This window comes from Pterocles gutturalis, unplaced genomic scaffold, assembly GCF_000699245.1.
Source record: "Pterocles gutturalis isolate BGI_N339 unplaced genomic scaffold, ASM69924v1 scaffold12838, whole genome shotgun sequence".
Lineage (NCBI taxonomy): Eukaryota > Metazoa > Chordata > Aves > Pterocliformes > Pteroclidae > Pterocles > Pterocles gutturalis.
In genome coordinates, this window is record NW_010118268.1 from 90287 (window position 1) to 113495 (window position 23209).

Here is a 23209-nt window from a genome sequence, read left to right on the forward strand (position 1 = left end):
AAACACAATGTGAGTGATTTGTTCCCCACTCCATTTCCCCACAACTCTTCATGAGGTATGGTACAGCTAAATCCTGTATGTTCATGCACGTTTGTTTAGATCCAGGAAACACATGACAAACTATGATGTGTTTGTCAGAGGAAACTCTCCTTATAACAGCCTTTGTCTGAATGTGTAAAATCTGTGTCTGGAAACTGCCTAGAAACCCACTGAGCTTGAGCAGTATGGCTACCTGTAAGCCATGGGAGGACTGAACTGACAGATCTGGTTTGCTTCTCAAAGAAGAAAAATAGGAGGCAAATTGGACGCAGCTTAACACAAAGCAGAGTAAGAAAGATGCCTGTAGCTCTGATATGACTTAGCACACTCTGCAAGGAGGCTAGGTTTACCTAGGTTTTAACCTTAGTGAAAACAACAACCAGCCTTTTTTCTACCTCTAAAGTGCATTACTTTTCTTTTTCCTGACTTCATTTTGTTTGGAATACAGCTTTAGCACATGCTTGTCCTCCATTTTTTTTTATGTCTCCTTTGTTATCTTCCTCTTATTTACCATGTACCGTTTCAATCCCTTTTCTCACATCATGATGTATTTCATCTACGGCTATTATCTATTTTTAGTCTTATTTGTCTTTGCTCAACATTTCTATTTACCTCCATTAGTACATTTTTCTCTTCCCCTTTCCATCTCAGCTCCCATTTTTCTTTTTCTGCATCTCTGCCTTTTCCACTATTCATCCTTCTGTACCACCATGTGATTTTTCACCTCTGTCACCCTCCGGCTTTTAGGAACTTGTTTATAATTCATCTCTTCCTATCTTTGGCAAGGCTTTAACACTTTTGCCCTTCTAATTCCTGGTTGTATGATTCTCTTTACTTCAGTTATCAGTGCAAAGAACATGACTGTACTCACTCACAGAGTGGTACAGACTCACCCAATGTATTTTCCTTGTCTGACTGGACAGTCCAAGAAACAGAACAGGAAAAGTTTACGAAAGAGCAAGGGCCAAAAATTGCTTGTTTTCACCGCCAGAAAGAACCCCAGGATGTACAAACTAACCAAGTCAATACTGGAAGAAGGTGCCATTTTCCAGGAAAAGACTTCACTTTACATGTGGCACCTTCATTTAAGTTCTGCCAGCACTATGCTCTTTTCAGGCTGCTTTTAGTATCTTCCTAATTGAAGAACGCACAGCTACTTTTGGCATTAATGTATAGCAACAGAAGATTTATTATTTTAATCCTAATATGAACGACACTCTTCTAGTTTCCAATTTCCTTTGGATATTTGCTATAAAATTCATTTTTGTGCAATATTTTCTATTGTTTGTACAGATGGTGTAGGCATCTAAATTAGGTGACAGCTATGCAAAAGGATGTTTCCCTAGTGAGGTAAGTTTTCCTAATGTTCTGAAATCTTTTGTGAGCAGTGGCCAGTGTATCAACATTTAAGATAATTATTAAGGATTACAAAAATTAGAAAACAGAGACTCATTTATGAAGACTCTTTTTTGACCTTTTGATGGAATTCATGGCTCTTTGTATATACTGTTAAAAAAAATTAATTGATCTGCCTAGCAGCCTCATGCCCTAGGTTTATGGCACAGACATATGCTAGCCTGGGCAAGAGGCCAGGAATTTGAAGTTCATACCCATTCAGAGTTTCTGAGGTTCAGAGCATTTGGAGCTAAGGTGTTAGTCTGGGCTAATAGCTGCTGCAGTTTTTCAACTCAGTTTCTATTAAATATAGTCAAATTACAAGATGGAAATCTCTCCTGTATTCACAGCATTACGAGTGGCTAGTGAAAGTATCCACCCAAAGTCTAGATATCTGGAGAATGCTAAACTTTCAGATACTACAGGCCTTGGCATAATATGTCACTGGGCTGTAATACAGAACAAAAATCAGTCTCTGCCACATTGCAGCTGAAGGCCCTGATCCTGCATCATGCACATGGTCCCTTCCATTAATTTAATCATATCTAGAAACACATATGTGAAGGATCAGGCCACAGGATATAATCTTAAGCTCTTGGGGAAACAGGTTTTCCAATAATAGTACACAATTCCAACTCCTACTAATCTCAGCAAGTTCTAGACTGAGTGCACATTCAGATCTTGCACTATACGTATGATTTTTTTAGTACTGGTGGGAGAGTCTGATGGCTTTGTTGATGTTGAATCACACTTTACAGAAACAAAAGTGGAACTTCTAAAGCCAGAGGGGCCACCTACACATGGGAAAAGGTTTTGAAAGGAATATAAGAATTTCACTTGTTTAAATTCAACTGACATCCTATAATCCCAACCATCACTGAAATCTTCAGTGATGCTCAGTTTCAGACTGTATGTGAAGGGATATTGACGTAAAAGATGGTTTCCAGGCTTCATCTTTAGTGGTGTATTCAAAGTTATGTCCAAAAACTTATTCCTGTGGATGTGTTCCATATCCCTCCCTTCGTGCTACTCAAGAGGCATGCTATTTCACTGTGTGAACCCATCATACCAAGATTGACAACGCTGTGGATTATCTCTGTTCAAAATAATTCTCCTTCCATGTGGGATCTTGACATCTCCAACTGCACACACAGGACAGTCTTCTGGACTGACACAATCCAGGGACAGTTCATCAAGTATTTTCCCTGTTTCAAAATAGCACAGTAGTATAAAGATGCCAATTTTCATGAATTGCAAAACTAATAATTTTATTTACCCTGCTACCAAAAAAACATGACAAGGCTTCTGAGTTGGGCTTAAAAGTTCTGAATACTCTGCCTGTGTTATGGTCACTGCCAGTTTGACAGAGAAGTACTTCTTTCCTTCATAACCGTCTTTGTTTAGATATTGGAAGCACTTAACACAGTATGTCATCTGCAACAGTATCATACAGAAGGTGAATACGTCTTTAGAGCAAAAGCGTTGAAGATGACAGGAAAAAAAGGCATTCTCCTTTTTACATATATTGTTGATTTCTCCCAGTATCCCTGGGAGATACCTCACTCTGATCAGAGATATCATGGCCCAAAATAGCTATTTTTTGTCTTAAAATACCTCCTTTCTTTGCCTTCATGTCTTCTCATTCTTAGGAGCTATTTATTCATCTGAGTTTTCATTCGCCTTCTCGATCTTGGTTACCTTTCATTCTTTCCCCCTCTGGCTGTCTTTCCTCTTCCCTCCCCATATTTCCCATATTTTTTCCTTTCCCCTTTCTAAGAGATAGTTGATGAGAACAGTTAAGCTGAAAGCTCAGGCTGACAGGAAAATACCTCCTGGGCACTCTCAAGAGCATCTGCTGGGCACCCCCAGGAGGACTGGAGCCTTGGAGATAGTAAGCAGGTCAAGGCAATGGGTTTCCCCCACTGCTCTGAAAGAGCATTTTACGAGTGTCCAGCACAAATTCATACCCTTCTTTAACCCCATAGTCAACAACCTCTATTGCTACACAGCCCCTAATCCTCCTGTCTTCCTTTCTCATCATCTCTTGTTCTTGCTGGCAGTGTTTCATTCTCCTCTTCTAGGCACCACTTCATGCCCTCCACACACAGTGCTCATTTCACAAACTCAAACCAAGATGCCTAGCCACCATCATCCTTTGTGGTGAAAACACATCAGTAAGTCTGTTAAGGAATTAACTGCTACATCTAAGTCTTTTGCAATCTCTAGCATTAAAAATCTGTGAACATTTCTGAACTAGAAGACCTCTTTTCATGCAATAGAAATACTCAGAGGATTAAAACAAAACAAAACTCTACAGCAATACCTACAAGTACCAGGTGTAGAGCAGCAAAAGTTAAGTAACTGCTTAAAGCAAAAGATGGATTTACCTGCAGGACAGTGTACATGGCATCCTTCCACACACTGCAGAGGGCACTCCAAAGGCTGTGGGTGCTGGCATGTTATAGGACAAGCAGGTCCACAGCTGTTATATCGCCATTCACATTGATAATCTAATTCTTGTTTATTCAGGTCCTCACAGCTTTGTGCTACAGAGTGAAGGAATCAGAGGCAAAAAAAAAAAAAAATTCAAAAAATCTAACCAGAGTGTATTCACCTTGCCTCTCAGAACTATGATACCAAACTTGGTACAAAGTGGACCACATGCATAGTAAAAGAAAGATTTCCATCTTATAATAATACTTTCAAGACAGACCACTTCTTCACACTTTTTTTTTTATGTAATAAGGTACTTCCTCTAGATCAGAGATATTTGTTTTTGATAAAAACAATTGCATAAAGTTATCATTAAATTTTAATTTTTAAAAAAATAAGAAAATGTGTAAAAAACATTTCTTTCTCTATGTTTGTTTGTACCATGGAGTACCATATCCCCTTGTTGAGGGAATGTTTTTAACAGATATGGCTCTGGACATAAATAGAAATGCTACCATGAGCTGCTAGCCCAGTCCCATTAAAATGAACTTCACTGGACATCAGTGGGAGCAGAGCTGGCTAAGAACAGTGTACCTGAGCCAACAGCTTACTGATTACAAGTTTTAACCTTTTCACTCAATTCCTCCTCATCTGCCCTGTACTTACGGCACAGAGCTGGTGATCTCCAGTGAACAGCAACACCTTTTTGTGCACAGACATGTGCATAGGCCGCTATAGCATCACAGAAGCAAGCACAGTCCCCAATAGATTCGCAAGCACAAGTGTCATACATGCAAATATCTATGTAGGGCTCAGGATTCACCTACAAAAGAGAAATACAGAGTGCAGTACACTCACTGATTCCCCTCATCTCCTCCTCCTAGACACATGTAACCTTCAGATGGTTTGCCTGCTCTATCCACCAAGAGTTGAGATGCCACAGATATCAGTGCAGATCTTTTTGCTAATGTCAGCAAGGACTCAAATCAGGACATGTTCTCAAAGCTGTTATAGACACTGCAATTTATTGTTCCTTAATATTCCTTATACGGAGTAACTTTATACGTTTTTGGGCCCTGTTCCCATACCCTCTTGTCTAGCAGCTTGGGTAGAATGCAGTCTGAATGGCATCACATTAGCTGAGCTCGCTCTCCCCTAAAATCTCAACCCTTGTGTTTGACTTCATGTGCCTGTCTCTGGACTTTAGAGTAAAATTTCCCTAAAGCAGAAGTTATTCTATAGCTTTCTACTAAGTAGTATCCTGAATTTTCCCATGAAGCATCTACAGGATGCCAAGAAGTATCTACAGGACAGGGTCAGAGATGAGAACACCAGTCAGCCTCCTCTAAGTCCTGTGTGTTGTCAGCACAACTATACTTTTCCCCTCAGCTATAATCAGTGTCAGCACAGATCACGCAGAATTTAAGAATGGGAAACACACGACACCATACTCACGTGTTTTTGGCATTCTTCAAAGAGATCCCCAGACAAAATGCTGCATGATGTTTCTACCATCACCTGCTTCACTATGTTTCCATTACACAGTGGAGACATCAAGGTCTGTTCCAGGTTGGGCTTAATATTGTAAGAGACAAGCACACATTGCATCAGCCTTGCCTTCAGGACCTCAGGACTCTTCAAGTTGAAGACACTCACTAGCACTAGACGTTTTTCATGACAAAGGAAATTGTCAGGACAAATCCTGCCACAGCAGAATGCAGAGTAGAGCAGGTCACCTCCTACATTTTCTCCAGCTCTTACTTGTATGCTGCAGTTTTAACATAGATATTTTGATGACAGAAAGTCTCACTGTACCCAACATCCACCCCAAAAAATGATCGTTCACAGCTCTGCAGAAGGCCCACAAGATTTGCAAATATGATCAGTCTTCAGCAGACAATACCCATGGCCACTGCTCAGTAGTCTCCCTCTCTCCTGTTTACCTAAGAACAAGGAGCACTAGTATTGACAAGGCATTTATCATTGAGATAGTCTGCAGGTTCTGTCCTGTGCCTATTACACTGAAATGAGGAACTGTTCCTTCTCAGTTATACCCTGCAGTCTCACTCCTCATTTTTGCAACAACTTCTGTGCTCCAATCAAGTAGTACCTAAAAAGTGACATTCAGCAAGGTAGTACTGTGGCGATGTCACACTTGCACATAATTTATCAAACTAACGCAAAATATTTCATGTGATCAAAGCCAAATGCTTCATTTTATTTTCTAATAATTTAAATCTTTTATGGAAATATCTAAAAAAGGCCTTTCTTTTTGACTCTCTCTGAAAATCTAGACAAATTTTCAACAGAAAGTTTTCAGCCTTAAAAGCATCATCTGAATGAAAGTTTCATTTTACAAATGTTAAAACAAGTTGTCTTCAAGTTGTTTCCTCACTTTTTGATTTGGAAATACTTTTGACCATAATTATTTGTCGAGTCAAGACAAATCTATTATTCAATTTAATTCTTTCAAAACTCTGTATTTGGAAATGAGGAAGTATACTCTCATGTGTAGCATAAGTAGTACCCCATTAAATCACCTAATCTCTGGCACCAGGACATAGACAACGCTTTAAGATAGCAGGTAACCTCCTCAAAATTCAGAAGCAGTGATAGCATGGCAATAAGGTCTTACATCCTCTCCTGTATCTGGCTTTTTCTTTTCAAGCCTCTCCAATCTGAAAATAATAACTGAATGCTCTTTTAAAAAGAACAAGAAGAATATAGAAATAAATTTATCTGTGCATTCAGTCGTTCATAAATGGACGAAGATTTGTGATATAGAAGTTTGGATAGGGAGATATGAAATTTTTATCTGAACTTCTCCTGTCTGAAAATTGCAGCTGTTTCTTTTAGATTAAGCTCTAAAACGAGATTTCCAGTCATACCTGGATTTCAAGCATCTGGGTTGGCAAACTCTATGAACAGCCTCTACTGTACAGATTGGCTATTTTAACATTCATCTGAATCCAGACAGCGCAGAGGCCTTAATAAGATAATTATATTTTATCAGATTTCAATAAATAATATTATCTGGCAAAAATATGAGGGAAGGAGTTCATTTCTATTTATTTTTATCCTTTCAAACCTCTTTGCCTGCTCTAGAGTGATACTGTAACCCGTATCAACTAGTTTTCACAGTTCATTTGCAATCACCTTTTCAACATCAGCACAGTATGGATTAACTTTCCAAGAATTCCCAAAGTCAACTGGATCTACTTCAAGATGTTCATTGCTGCTGGTCAAATCATTGTTTTGGATTCCATCAAAATTTCCACACAGACCACACACTTGATCCTTGCAGGGAAAGAAACACAAAATACATAAATTTTACATCTGTAAGATTGGCTTAGGGTTTTGTTAAGAAGTCTTTTTAGCCTAGTGCTTTAATGTCACGAGGCTTAAAAAACTGAATTATTCCTGACCTTGCCAACTTCACTAAAATAGACATAGTCTCTCATAGAGAACATTTAGTTCCTATTCACATTCTGCTTAGCTGAAAGTAGGACCATACTGCCTCTAAGGTCTCCAGGAAGCAACATAACACCTCTGATCAGTAGTGCCTGTTGGATCTCTTTGGAGTATTTCTCTACAATCCCATTTTATTTCTAGAGATGACTGTCCTCTTGCCATCACCAGTAAATTTCTCTCCTTATACTGCTGCTCTTGAATACAGAAGAAATCACTCAAGGCATAGCTATTCTGAGGCACCACAGCATTCATCCTTCTGTCATAGCTCATCTTCAATGACCCAGAATTTAATCCTTGCAGTTGAACTACCAGGAAAGTACGCAACCCTTACGGTATTACAAAAATAAAATCCCTTCATTTTCAAGCAAGTGCCCAATACTCTATGGAAATCTAACAGCATGACTGCATTAAAAAAAAATAAAAAAATACTATTCCCCAGAGAAAGGGTAAGTGCATTCTTTAGTGTGAATAAGAAGTATACCAAAAACACTTACTTTGAAATTGCCTTTTAGGATAACTGAGACTCCTATGGCCAAGTCCCAGGTCACACTGATGCTTTTGCCCAGTAAGATGATGTAATAACGGCCAGACCTCATGACTTCTAAATCATTGTCATCTTTAGGAGGTACCTTGATGTTTACCTGAACAAGAAAAGCACATTGTGATATTGACCATGTCTCTAATTACTGTTTCATGTGAGTCACTTTCCCAGTGGGACACGTGCTCATAGGTTAACAGCTATTTTCACACATGCTATTCTCCAGAGAACAGATAGTTCCCATACAATATACAGATTCTCCGGAGAACTTGCAAAACTGTAAGCAAGGTAAGCGACTTGATTACAGGCTTGTCTCTACACTGAAAAGTTGCTGTGGTTAAATTATTGCCTTAGAAATGACACTTCTAATCAGCAAATTGGGATAAAAGTACAGTATTTCAATCTCATCACAGTTCCATAATTTTGAATGAGGCGATGTCTCTTGTCCTCCTGGGGTATAATTTACACTCAGCACAAATACTGACAAACAAAGCAATGACTGCTAAACAGAAGGCAGGCTGATGAAGAGGACAGGGTATACATACTGACCAGTTTAGTATTTGGTCAATGGTTCACTGAATAATTGCATTTTATTTTTATTTGATCTTTTTAGGAAACTAACAATTCTGTGCTCCAACGAAAGGGCTGGCTAGGTTTAAGTGTAATGTGAACTGGGAGAGCCACACGCATTGGTAACCTCTGAAGGACCAGACCCTGATTCTGAAGTCAGGAAGGACTTTCTTCCCAACCAGCTACACCAACAGGAGAAATCCTGAGAGATTTTTTTGGTGTCTCTTAATTTTTCCATCACTTTCACTTCCCCTGTGTGCCTCTTTCTCTTTCCATCTGGCTGCAAATTCACGGCCTCCAGCTACTAAGAACTTAAGAGACTAATTTAAAATGCTTTATTTCACACTGCAATCCTTTCAATGGGAATGCTAATAGGATTATTAACCACATTTGGAGAGAAAGGTCTGGCATGACTGTTAGTTTAAGCACCACTAATGCATTAAGTAAAAACTGCTTAATTGTGGAAGAGGCAGACAAAAACTTTCAAGCAGTACAAATAGTGACTAAAGCAAGGGAGAAAGAGGAGCCCACAAACCATTCATCCACTCCCTAGTCTGAGGGCAAAATACCTCCTTATCCTGCTATTCCTTCTTGCTCAATTCAGCAAAAGCTCAGTACGATAATTCAATTCTCTTAATCTCTGGGGTATCATCGGAAACTTATTTCTCAGAGAAGACATCCTCAAAGGATCTCCTAAAGAAGGCCTTCAATGTCTTTAGGGGAAGAATACATTTTAGGAATTGGAAGCTTTCTCATCTTCTTCTGTGCCCAGCGTATTACTATACAGTCTAGTCACCTTTGGTCACTTATCTTCTAAATATCTACAGCAGTCTGTCTTTCCAGCCTAAGACAAAAAGCAGAGGAGGACAAAATTTAGCTGGGAGGTTGACCTAAATCACAGAATTTCTGTGTTTATGGAGTCTTTTTGCCAAACCATGAAGTCATAAACTTTTGACCTTGCAAACTGGCAGATTTATTTGTTTCAGAAGAGCAAAAATGATTTCATGATTTTGTTTTTTAATGTGAGCCAGAACTGTAGCATGCAGATACTTCAATTAAGCTTCTGTTTACTTAAAACTAGAAGCTGCTTTTAAAACAATATCATTTTAAAACAAGGCTTCTTAGAAACATTTTCATGGCAAAAAAAAATGAGTCGATTCTCCTGCTTGCTTCTAAGGATTCTTGTGGAACAAGAGTGTAGGAAGTCATCACTGGGTGAGAATTTGCCTAAGAGTCTTCATATCAGTTGTTTTTCCTTAATGCCTCCTTTGCTTGCTGTTATTTCTAATAAAACCTGGTCTAGATATCACACTGAGCCCTAAATTTTCTAGAAAGACAGCTAAAAACTCAGTCACGTGGTCAGTCTTGTGATACAGCCCCAGCTTTTGCAAGGACATAACTCTCTCAGGAACCAAACACCCTCTGCTGCTGGAGTTGCTGGATGCCTTATCACCTCTTCCCTTTTGTGCCCCTTCTTTAGATGTCCAAACAGAATCACAGCTCTTCTGAAAATCTGTCACCTAAACAAGATTTCGGACAAAGCCTGGCTCTATGGACTGATCCCTGCATTGCTATTCAGACTCACCTCGGTAAGGGATTCCTTAACTGCAGAAATAAATAATTGGTTGGACAACCAATGTGTCCTATGTTCATTCCTCCAGCAAACAAAAGTACACACGAATCATATGCTGTCAAGATGCACTGCACAGACCCTATTAATTATGATATCTTTTACATGTTCCTGTCACACATCAGTAGCACACAGCAATTTGCAGGCAATTTGCAGACTACGCAAAACCTGGTACAGCTTTTGGTCCGTTAACCCAAAACAAGGCAAATGTAGAGTGCTTTCACGTTTCACTGGGAACATTTGTACAAAACTCTGGTCCAGATGCCAGTTCAGAGCACAGTACTTCTGAAAACTGAGCAACTGAAACACTATAATCCACTGTAGCTCTGCAATGTTTGAACACACAGACAGGCTTAACAGTGCCCGAGGAAAGGAGCTGAATTTTGCCCTTTGGAAGCTCGTTTGCTGCCATGAAGGGACATGGGAAGAGGAAGTGATTCTTGGTCAATGCTTCAGTGTTTGTTGGTAGTTAACGGGGGAAAAGAGAAGAATACAGTCATCTGGATTTTCCATCTGACAGGTGAACATGGGGAAGGATCACTGATATTTGCTTCTGAAGTATCAACTTGTTTCAGCCATGGCTTCTTTTTTTCCTGTGTCCTCAGTCCTTCAGAACACCAAATTAGGTCTGAAGTTTTACCAGTCATGGAATGGTCACTTCTTAGCCCTTCCTTGCACTTAACCTTGCTTGAAACAGACCTAGACCTCCCATGTTTAGAAAGGGCATTTCTCATATGAGTTTGCATTGAACAGCATTCTTACCTGAGATAAATTTATTGGCATCAAGCAGAAATACCAAAATGGCATTATACTTCTGGGAGCTAAATGTATAATTATAATTCTGCTAATCTGTTCTATGATGCAATTTTCAAGAGCCACTGAGCATGAGGTCATTCATGCCTCATCTTACTAAACAACCTGAAATTCTTTTCCTCAAAAAAGGGGAAAAAAGAGAAAATATTCATACATACATTTCCATTAAACAACTCTATTTCCCCACTTTCATACAGAATTATAACCCTTTTGGTGCACTTTTCTCCAGTGAAGCCACAGCCTTCATTTGAAATTAGTATCCGGAATGTCCCAGAGTCATCCTTGCAGAAATCCTATCAGATGAAAATAAATTAATGAGTCATTAGTGTGGAACATTTGAAAAACACATATAGATCTATAGAGAAAAAGAAAGCCTCAAATAATACCCTGTGTACTCTATGGCCAGTAAGATATATGTTGGCATGACAACTGTTCCTATATTAATTTTTTTTGTCCTTAGTGTTGATATTCATCCAGTTCACACTTTAAAGAATGAGGCCCACTCTGCCAGTGACACACACACACATCCATATTTTGCAGGGAGGATCCATGCTATTACAGTATCTGTGATATTTTAAAGATGGACAATGGTCACAGTGTACATCGTAACACGCATATATTGATTGAATTAACAGTGTAAACAAGACTCTGCAGCTTTAATGATAAAATAACAATAATAAACCTAGAAGGTTATGGTAGAAAGAAGGTTTAGAAATAAACTTGCTGCACAGTTTGGAGCAAAATGTTTGATGCCCATGTTTTCCCACTTGTACATGTATAATAATTACAATAATGTCAACCTGTTTCTTGGGGAACAATTACATCATTTAATGTAATTTTAAGTCAAATATTTCTGAGATGTGTGGAGAGTTAATACTCCATTTATATGATGGCTCATGACTATGAAGCCTTTTAGGGGTTTTAGGGTTTTGTCAGTACACACCTTTTAAGAAAAAGACCCTGCCTCTAGTTCTCTGTGTTTGTCATCATCAGAAAAACACATCTAATTTTAATTTAAAGTAGTTTTGTAGTACTGTATGCTAATACCGCCATAAGACCTTTTCACAGAGCTCTCACTAATGTCAGAGCAATCCTTTTTCTGAGGTAACCCAGCTGGCATCAAAGTGGGAGCATGTTTCAAAGACCTAGCCAGAGACATGTTGATCATACTTTCCTGCTCAAGGAGAACTGCAAGGAGGAACGGGCCTCATGAAAAAAGCCTATGTGGAAAAAAGTAATCCACCCAAGAAACACAACACTTTCTAACTGCAGAAGACTGTTGTTATCAATTAGCAGTGAATCCATCTTGAGTTAGACCAAATTTGCAGATAAATCCTTCTTTTGCATTTTTAATTACACAATGATTTGCATCTGAAGGTGAGCTTTAATCTTATTGAACACTCTAAATTTCTGTCTGCTCCCACAAATCACAGGCTGACATTAGAGTGCTAAGTTTTAACCATATTGGATATTGTCAATGTACCCAGACAGGTCGATGAATGGAACAGGACAGTGACTTTGCTGAAGTGGACAAGCAGAGTCTGTGCCCTGGACACATTTAGATAAGGTTCACCAAGCACTTCTGCTCTCAGTCAGTCAGACAGTAAGCCGTCTCGACAGGATAAAGCAGCTAGTGAAGAATGAGGAAAGATTGACTTATGGGTATATACAGTTCCTTGTTAGAGTTGAGATTCAGACAGCTCCTCTCCATGCCATGCTGTTGTCATATATGACTGCCAGCTAGACACATGATGACCTAACTCACTTACATAGAACACAATGCAGTCTTCATATTTCTCAAGGCATCTTTGAAGTCATCAATAAGCTCTAGTCTCCTCTACCATACATCTGGCTTTGCAATTAAGAAAACTTGGACTTCTCTCCTGGTGTAAGAAACCTTATACATTATCAGACAGCTTCTGTGCTTGACATATTCTTACCTGAACTAATACATATTGACAGTTTCCTGGAAACTTATATTTCAGTCCATCAAATGTCAAATAATGAGCTGTACCAATAACAGTGCACGTGCCATCACACAGATTTTTTGTGCATTCCCATTTTCGACCACGGCACACACTGTAACAGAGAAAACAAGTCACTGACAGTTGTAATTATTTCCAATGTATATAATAAGCAAGAGAATGCAAAGTGCTCTAGGCAAAGTGAAAGAGCAAAAAAAAGTTTCTGCCTCCAGGTGCTCATGATCTGAAGACTCTCCAAAAGACACACAAGGGGTGATAAGCTACTATTTTGCCACCTTCTGCTCTTTTTCCTGGGCCTGGGTCAGGAAGCAACCTATTGCAGATAAAACAAGAGCATTGTTCCCCTGTGTGTCTTAACCCGGATATTGCCTGCAGCTCTGTGAGGAACCTCTGCAGTTGTCTGTGCTGCTGTCCACCCTCAGGTATCTTTCCAGCAGATCCTCTCTGTGTTTGGTCTTGAGAAGGTGCTCTTAGAGTGCTCCATGGCTGCTGGAATCCTTTTCTAGGTAGAATTCCATAACTACATTACACTACAGTGCACCAGATGACAATCTCTTCCATTAACCCAAATTAGCATATGTTAACATCGGGTGCATAAATCCAAATAGTGCATTAACAAGTTAAGTGAATAAGGAATATGTTTATCTTTTTCTTACAAGCTGCATGTAGGAGTATGTGCTTTTTGAACCTCCCTATTAAAAAAAAGAGGCCAAGACAGAGCCTGCTGGAATATTTAATAATACTACTAGTATTTTATTTTGGGTATGCTGCTCTGCTCAAAGAATCCTTTCAGAAAAACAGTTTGATTACTCTCTAAGGACCATTACAGGTTAAATATGAAGCATATCATCAGCAACCCTGTTTTTATTTGCACTACTGTACATTTTTCCTCATTGGAACCCAAAACTGTACTAAATTTAATATCTAGCTGATGCCAAAGGACACAGGTTTACTCTAGTGAGCAACTTTCATAACTAAGTAACCAGGACTGTAATTCAGTCAGCCCAGTGGCTTTTGTTCACATTGTATACTTAAGTATAATACCCCCTCTCTCCAAAGAGGTCTCTGTGTTCTTAAATTAAATTCATTCTTCATGGTAGTTTATCTGACCTAGCAATTGGAGACATTTCCTCACAGTCTGACAAGAAAACAAATATAGATAGAAGTATTTATTCTTCTGTACATAGGTACCCATATTCATACACCTGAGGAATATTCATACATTCTGAGGAATGTTTTACAGTGTAATACTGTAAAACTGAACCAGAATGTCTGCCGTACAGGAGAATTCAAGTTTGGTGCCATAAAACAGGACCCCAACGTAATTCTCAAGTTATGCGACATGAGATGTGACAAGATGTGACAAGACACCTGATTATGAAAGGAGATACACCAGTAGATCCCTGCCTGTATAGTTTGCAAGTGATGTTGTCGAGGACACCTCCTAGACTTCCTCACAAGCACAGAATATGCAAAGAAAAAAAGGGGACATCCTGACATGGAGAGAAAAACAAGATGCTGCCTTGTGTATTTAGGGGGAGGGGAATTCTTAAGAGCAGACACAGGGTTAAGGTCTTTATATCATTACACACACATTGCTGTAGCAGCTCTACTGCATTGTCACTATCGTACAAAACCAGTGATGCCATGACGAAAGGGACTGCGTTCTTTCTTTTTGTTACACTCCTTCTTTTGCACTCTTTTTTGCCCTTTGGGTTTTTTTGGTTGTTTTGAGTTTTGGTTTGTTTTAAAAAACAAAGCAAAACAAAGAACACATGGTGACCATCTTTTGAGCAAACATTCAAAAGGCAAAGAAAGCCAATTCTCTTATCTTGGTGTAACTCAATTGGTTTCAATGTAATTATACCACTGTAATGGACAGAAGAAAAAATAGTAGGGCTCCTAGTCTTCATGATCACACCAAACCAGCCATATTCAACACCAAACTTTATTAAATTTCTGAGAGTTTCCCAGAACATTTGTATCCTTTCATTGCTGTGATACTTAATAATCTAAATCTTACATGGTACCCTTATAAATAAGGCTCGGAGAGGTAAATACAACTATCTCATGTTAAAACAAGGGAAAGGGGGAAATTGAGAAATAAAGAGACTTCTGAGCATCCAGCCAGACCCCTTGCTCTTTTCCAGAGGTATCCTGAAGAACCACAAGCCTTGCCACAGAAGCTGGTATGAAATGGGATCTTTCCCTTGGTATCTACAGGCTTTTGATCAGTGAAAGAAACTCATTTGTTAACTACCAGGAGACTGAGCAAACCAAACAAAAAACAAGGTCAATTAGGCATAAAATCTATTCATTCTTTTGCTTGTTATTATTTTTGGGGAGCTGGAATAGCATCTGACATCATATCTAATAATCTAATCTAGTAATAACGATGTAATAATCTAATAAGCAATAGCTTGATTGAGGTTGGAGAAACATTAATCTGCTAAGTGCTATATGAATGCAGATGGACATCATCACTGTCCCAGGGATTTTCTAACCAAGTTCTATATGAGCAGGGAAAGGGGAATTCTATCCCTGCTTTACAGATGTAAAAACTCAAGGATAAAAAACCTGAAGTACTTTCCCAAGATCAAGTTGCCAGCCAAAGGAAAACTGGGTACTGAATTGAGTTCTCTAGTAATGCCTTAACCCAAGAATAAGCATTGTTTAATCTTGGTAACACTTCACAGTATAATAAATATTGTGCAATACATTTTCTTCAGAGAATGACATTTCTGTAACATGGAACCTATTGCATCCACTGCTATCAAATCTCTGCTAATAGGTAGAGCTAACCCAAGATTTTTTATATATGTGCACGGACAGATTATAAAGTATTGGTGTAGCAAAATTCAGATTAGCAAATTTCTGCTGTGTACTGCTTCATAAATGTTATTTCAAAAGTTTCACTGAGGTCTGCAATGAATTCCCAATACATAGCATAACAAAAGTTTTGCCACTAGCTTAGACTTGGAGACATTCCGTTGGTCATGAATTAGGGTCTCCCATATGTCAAGTAGAATGTAAATGCCAAATCTGACACCTCTGTCTCATATATTGTATTTGCAGGTGTTCACATCTGGCTAAGAACAAGTGAGAACGAGAACTTCTGCAACAGCAGTACAAAAAGCAAAAACAAAAGAAAAAGGAAGATCTGACCTCCAAAATGCAGACTCTCAATTCTTATTAATTCTCAAAGCAATAGTAATTTCCTATATCACTTTCTAAATGACATTTGACTTGATATTTGCTGAGAACTATCATGAAACTTTTCAAAGTCACATAGTTCAAAAAAGCTCCAGTGACATTTTTGAAGGGACCTTGTCTCTAATTTTACTTTCACATTCAAGAAAAATACCTAAAATGAGAGGAATAACTTTTTATCAATGAGGAAAAGCATGATTTCTAACATTTTCTTGACCCTGATATTGAAGAAAATTCGATGTATTAGAGGAAATGTCACTTAAAATGGCATTGCCAGAAACAAAAGGGCAGTTAGGAGAGTGTAGCAACATGGTTATGGCTATTTTAAGATAGAAGATTATAAGAATGACTGAAAATAAAAATACTGAGTACAGTTATTGCAAAGAATCTTGCAAATTTCAAAGCACCTAGGAGTTTTACACTTCACTGTTCTTGTTTCAATACAACTTTCATTGTGTCTGTTTTTCAGCTGAGTCACTTTTACCTAGATGCAACACAAGCAGGTTATAGTATATGTATGTATATTAAAATATCAATTTTTTCTCCACCTTCCACCCTTCAAACCTACTTTTCCACTGGTCTAATTGTAGCACACGATTCATAATGTAATATGTAGCTGCAAAGAAAAAAAAAAAAAGGCAAAACAAACCAAAACAAAACCAAAAACACTGGAAGGTCAATATTTCCATATAAAACCATAAAACCTCATACCCACATCTAACTTACACTAGCTAGGAGCAGTCCCACTAGAATAAAAATACAACACTTGAAATCACTGTTGCTCAAAGATCAATGCATAACACAAAAAACAAACCAAATGACTCCTTTATGGTGCTGATTCTCTGATCCAACTCTACCCAGTCATAGAGAGGATAACAGAAACATTGCTCCTGGGGGTGCCACAGAGCTGGGCAGGAACAGTCCAGGTAAAATGTAAGAGAGATCCTGAAGTCTAAGTTCAAAGAGAACAGTTTCCACACTGCTGGTGACTGGATGTCCTACAGCTTGGACTCTTGGAGCTCGACAGGAAAGGGCCACTGTTCCCTCCAAAAGCACACATGGAGAGCAAAGCATCTCTCCAATGCAGCAAACACGCTGTGCAGGCAGAAGCCAAGAACTGTCCACCAGGCAAATATACCTTGCCTGAGGCTATGCCAAGGGCATCCCTCCGTGCAAATCTCACAGCCCAGCACTTTCTTTTGAACTTGCAAATTCTTCTTCAAGAATCAAACATGATAGATAGGGATGTGGGTGAAAGACACAGAGCACTTACTCTTCTTCTAAGAAGATTATCACCAACTCCCCCTGCCCTTTCCTTCTGCCTCGTTCTGAAGATATCAAGAGTCTGAGTGCTCGTGTGAGGTATAAGATGTCAACTCTGTTTTCTGCCTGATTCAAACTCCTCTTCAACATTTTCCTGAAGAGCTCCTGTCATATTACAGCTGGCACATCACACCCTTTCTGCTGACGCATGCTTCTGGATGGAAGGGACTGACTGAAGGGCCCCATACAGCAAAAAAAGGGGAAGCATGACTGCAGAGTTTAGCAACAAGATGCAGGCTCCATTCCTCCCATCCCAGAGGAGCTCCTACATTGTTACGTTGTGTTGCAAAATTAAGGAGCAAATCAACTAGCTATATTGGCTACAGAGGACCTGCACAGACACGTAGACTACCTATTTGTAAGGTACCAGGTACAGTTTGCCAGATATTGCACTGGTCTTTAGGCAACATGCAAAGGGAACATGCTTGTCTGTGCCATATGTGTGTTACTGCACTGCAAAACATGACTTTTTATAAAATAGATCTGTCAAGCAAACAATATTCGGTCTTATTAGAAACAAGTCAGGTGCCCTAGAGAAATACAGAAAAATGCATTTCCAGTGGCTCACCAGGTGTTGCAGTCATTAGTCACTGTTTCTCCCTTGGCATATTCTCTTCCATTGTGAAAACATGGGCATCTCTCAGGAGCAACACACTTGTTTTCATGTCGCACCTAAGCAAAACACACAGTTTGTCAGCATGCAGGTCTGTTGATGTGTGCCAATATACAGAGGAGTAAACACAAGAATAATGGAAAGGATAGAGGAAATGGTTCAAGACTATCTGAAGTAAGAAAGGTTCAGCACTGCTAATATTTTTTCTCATTAACATAAATAGAGGTATGGGTACATAAATCACAGTCTTGTTTCAGGGGCTGAACACCAGCTTAAGCTGCAGGAAAAATAAATTAGGTTATAGAAAAATGTCACAATAAGAAAGTCCAAATTGACCAAAACCAGGATGCAATGAAGATAAAACAGCCTAATCCGAATACAGAGAGTGGGTGAACAGCACATGCTTCTCACACACAACAAAATGAAGGATGGTGTACCAGAAAAGCAGCCATATGCAGCACTAAGTAAATGAAGATTCAGTTGCCACAGATGACACACCCCAAAAAAAGTCCACCCCCCTGTCAGCTCACCTCTGAGGACTGCAGTAGTCACTCATTTTATTTTAAATGCCTACTTACTCCCTAGAAGGTAGGATAAATATCAGTCCACTTGAGACATTATTCCATTCTCACAGGCTCTGTCACTGGGAAATAGGTCATTATGTTCTGTCTATAATTTTTATTTTTCAGTTTTACCCTATTGATTTTAGTTTCTCTTTGTATAACAACAACCCACATGCCCCACTTAAAACAAACCAAAAAAAAAAAAAAAATCAAAAAACAAGTAATGCCTTAAGTCCACTCAGGGTTTCCACTCAGTTTCTCTGTTTGTTTTTTTTTTTTTTTTCTGTGATTACTCCTTTTCCATTTTGAAGACAACCAGTTTTAGAGAATCAAAAAAAACCAAGGCCAGCTATGCTGCTTTTCACTTGGATGTGGCTCTGCAAAGACAGGGATAGGTTTGGCTCTTCCTTCATGGAATAACAAAATGGAGAGCACTTCCCCTCCTTCTCATTCAAAAGTCACAAAATATCACCTTCCCACTTTAAACTCTTTCTGTAAAATCATTAAAATACTTTATTTTTTACCATTACATACGGGCCAGTGAGATCAATGTACAGTCTGAACGCCAGGTTAATAAAGTAGAACAGCTCTGTCTTTCCCTCTGTGGACCTAGAACTGCCACAGGGAACTACTAATAAAAAGGATTTCACAGCTCAGAGACCCTTCATTCATATGTAGCTCCACATGCTCCGTGGCGCTTAGAGAGCTATATAATGCCAAATAAACTCATGCCGATAGAAGCAAGATGGAAAAAAATAAATTCTTTTCTAGATAATAGAGCTGGGGCTCTGCCTCAGCCTTAATCTCCACAAAGGACGGGGAGAAAACAGGCCAGAGAGGGCCATATGTTTTCAAGACTATTTAATTCCTTCCTTCCTTCCTTCCTGGTGGCATTCAGGAAAAAAGCAGTATATGACTTCACTCTCATGGCTACAGTTCTGAATTTTTCCATGGTGTTAAGCTACGCAGGTCACAAGAGACTTGAGGGCTAGCCTCTGGATACAAAATTTTGGATTAGACGTGTGGTTAGTGGAAGGAGGATTAGGACCTCTTCTACTTGCTCCCTCACACATCAACATGAAGGAAGTCAAAGCCTATCCCCAATTCTAAAAACTGAATAGACTGGTATTAATATTTCTGTCACAAATGTCTGGCTATCATGAAGCTACAGTGCAGCAACCGGTAACCCACTGACAAAGGTGGAAGACTACCTTGCCTGAACACTACAGAGCAGGTGGTTGGGATTTAGAAAGCTGGACATAAGTACCCAAAGTGGAATTTGACCACAAGACTAATTATTTTTGCTGCAAAACTCAATGGATTATGATTTTGTTAATAGTAACACACAATCTACTGGTCAAATTGATACCACATCCAAAAACTGGTATATCTGGCAGCCCGATGCCATGCTGTGTGACAAGTCTGTTGAGCGCAGCACCATATGGTACTACTGGGCTAGGGACATTATTCACAACCAGCTGGATTTTCTATGGAAGCCTCTCAATCCATCAATAGATAGCACTTAATACAGGAGATCTAACAATCCTGAGTGCCTGAGGTGATGGGAGGCATAAATGTTGGGGAGGGAGCCACAAGAAAAGACACAGGTTTCTAATGAGAACAGCTGCTGTTCACACCATCTCACATCTGTATGATGATGCTCCTAAGAGCGCGCCCATGGGTTTATAAGTGGTTGACTAGCTGATGAAGCTACCCCCTACTCGGGGATCTGACAGAAAAGTCCATAATTTCCTTGCTCTGTCTTATTAATTGTTAAGCCTTGACAAACCTTGCAAAAGGAAGGACAAATTTCAGAAGCTTGAAGATTCTTCTCCCCTAAACTCTGTCTTGATGAGGTTGAATTTTAATCTCTCTTGATCAACACAATTTTGATGAGTATCTCTCTGCCAAGGGAAGCTCAGATTTTCACTCTTTTCCTCCTGATACACCTGAGGGCTTCAGCACAAAGCCAGACAAAGGTAGAAAGGAGTAAGAGATTAAGTACAGGACAGATTAGAACACAATAGCAGATATATTTTAAATAAAACAGCCTGTCACCATTTCTGTGCAGACAAAGACAAGTCAAAAACTTGTTAGGGCAGACCACTCAACATGTGCTGGTTTACAGTTGGCTTTCTTTCTTCTGTTAGCTATATGCTTCTTATGTTTGTTTGATGAAGCATTATCCTTGGGCAGATGCACATACCAGAAAGCTGGTACTCATCTCTTCACGAAGACTTTGTCATGTTAAATATGATAAGCCTACACTGAAGAATATAGAACAGAGCTAGCAGGAAAATCAAAATAGAACTCTTAAGTATCTGCTGAAAACACTTTGGAAGAAAAAAATTCTTTCAAACTTTTCTGATTAAAATGTTTAGGCTTTGTTTTCATTTTTCCACTAACATATCATAGTTTTAGAAATAGTTCTATTTCATCAGCCAGAATACAGTAAAATGTTTCATTTCCATTTTAAACCTTAATTTTGCTTCAGTTGTTGGAAATTGAAATAAATTATTTTCTAGTTTTGAAGTGTCTGGATTTTATGCTTTCTGATTTTTCTGCTCCCTCTGTTTCCCCAGAAAGGTGGTTAACACTCCATTTGTATATTTATTAATATTTTCCAATGGGAAAAACCTGGAGTGCAGTAAACTAATCTGAGAAAGCATATTTTTCCCCACACTTCTGCACATATGTTATGATTTATCTTTTCTTCTCTGGAAAAGGGTGACAAGTACGGAGAATTTCCCACCCTTCAGATGATCAAAGACAGAAAAAGAAGAATTACTTTTCATGATATATTGAACACTTTTATTTTCAAGAAATCAAAACAATGTAAAATACTAGGTCAAGATGAACTGGAAAACTTATTTTTCAGTTGAAAGAAATAAGTTTTTGTCTGTCTTTTCTGACTGGGGAAATAATTAATTGATTGATTGGCAATTTCTCACCTCAGCAAGTTTTCCAATTCAAATCTAGGCAACTGCAGCATCACGTTCATGGACAATCCTTGATTACTGTTTTTTATTATTTTCAGATATGTCTTTCAAAATTGTCTGGCAATTTGCACATACAGATTTTAGACTATGGATTCCTCTGTTTAGGACTGATAACTCAGCTAACTGATTTGTAAGCATCTCTTTATATACATAGGGATAACATTGCACCTAATTACATATTAACTACTATATATACTTGCAAATTATACTGGAGAGTTGTTTATGTAAGCTACAAATTTTTGACTGTGTTTCTTGATAGTAAGAACAATTTCAGAGAAGCAAGAAGATTTTTTTTGCTAATAAGCTACCCTTACTAGTAAGTTAAGCATAATTTTTGTATGCTACTATCCCACAAAAGAAAAAATCTTCAGCAAAATATCACAATTTCTTCCAGAGTGATGATACGTGTAAATATTTGCTCCCATATTCAGTAATCTGTTACTTTCCACAGACATTCCGACAAGCAGTAGCTCACCTCTGTGAGTGCTTGTAAATTAAGCAGGATTACAGAGCACCAAGGGAGGCTGACAGGTAAAAGAAAAAGTAATAACTTTTTCCAGTCCCTTTATTGCTCAGCTCTGTTGGTACAAGTCTGGAAAACACAGACTTCATGACTTTTCAGTGATTTCCCTTAGTGTGCCCAGAGTCTTTAAGGTAGAGAGAGGCAGGATGGAAAGGAGAACCTGGTCACCACACCAAATCCTTTCATCTTTGGCAACTGATACTGGAAGCACATTGCAGAATGCAGAAATAAGAAAAGGGGAAGAAAAAAAAAAAAAAAAAAAAGGGCAAAAAAAAAAAAAGCCTCACCCAAACCACCCTGGTTAGATACCTATTGGTGATGAGGAGGAACCTGCTCTTTGACAACAAGCTGGCAGGTCCCGTGGAGCCACACACCAGGAGTCTAACGCTTGGCAAAGGGCACCCACATAATGAAAGCGCTGATCTTGATCCTGCCTTTGCATGGCCATGCTTACAGCAAAATCGTCTGCTTTGAGAAACGCAAATCTCACAACCTCTATTCCCTGCCAGACAGGAAGCCAATGAGAACAAGTAATTATAGACCAAGTTTACTGGAAGATTGAACCATACTGTCATCTAGCGGACAAAGAACTTATTTTACTATTTTTTTAAAAAAATCCTGGGCCCGATTCTTCTATGCAAAACCTGTCAGACCATCTTGTTGAATTCAGGGGCATGTTTCACGTCACTGCAAAGGCAACTGGAGTTTCCAGTTCCAAAATGCCAAAGATTGCTTCTCCTGGCAAGAATTTAATGAAACATTTGTTTGAATGCTAGTTCCAGTCTACTGAAAAGGAATATGAAATTCTATACTAGATGGGAAGGTTAATTACGAGGAAGTTGATTTGGGGGAGTTTTTGGTGGGGTTCCCCCTCCCCCATTTTTTTTCCCTGTTGAGTAGTTATCATAATTTGTTTTCTGTTATTATCTCCAAAGTGTACTATTACCATATCCTGGAACTGAAAGCAAATCTCAAGCCCCTTCACCAAATGAAAGAGATCTGATTGTTACGTACAATGGAAGACCTGCTCACACTGGAGCTCTTGGAACTTTACAAATACACAAACTTTTCTAAGTCTACTTATCACACTACTATTTAGGAATA

The 23209-nt window shown here is 38.8% G+C and overlaps 1 protein-coding gene across 1 annotated transcript in view; it reads right to left on the minus strand.

Annotated features, from left to right (window-relative positions):
- The window catches only part of VWF (von Willebrand factor), a 98244-nt gene that overhangs the window by 70623 nt on the left and 4412 nt on the right, over positions 1-23209 (minus strand). The window contains 9 exon segments of the mRNA XM_010076140.1: positions 2504-2639; positions 3822-3980; positions 4534-4690; positions 5323-5442; positions 7024-7164; positions 7833-7979; positions 11048-11182; positions 12830-12968; positions 17976-18079. Of these exon segments, the coding sequence (XP_010074442.1) occupies positions 2504-2639; positions 3822-3980; positions 4534-4690; positions 5323-5442; positions 7024-7164; positions 7833-7979; positions 11048-11182; positions 12830-12968; positions 17976-18079 (1238 nt within the window).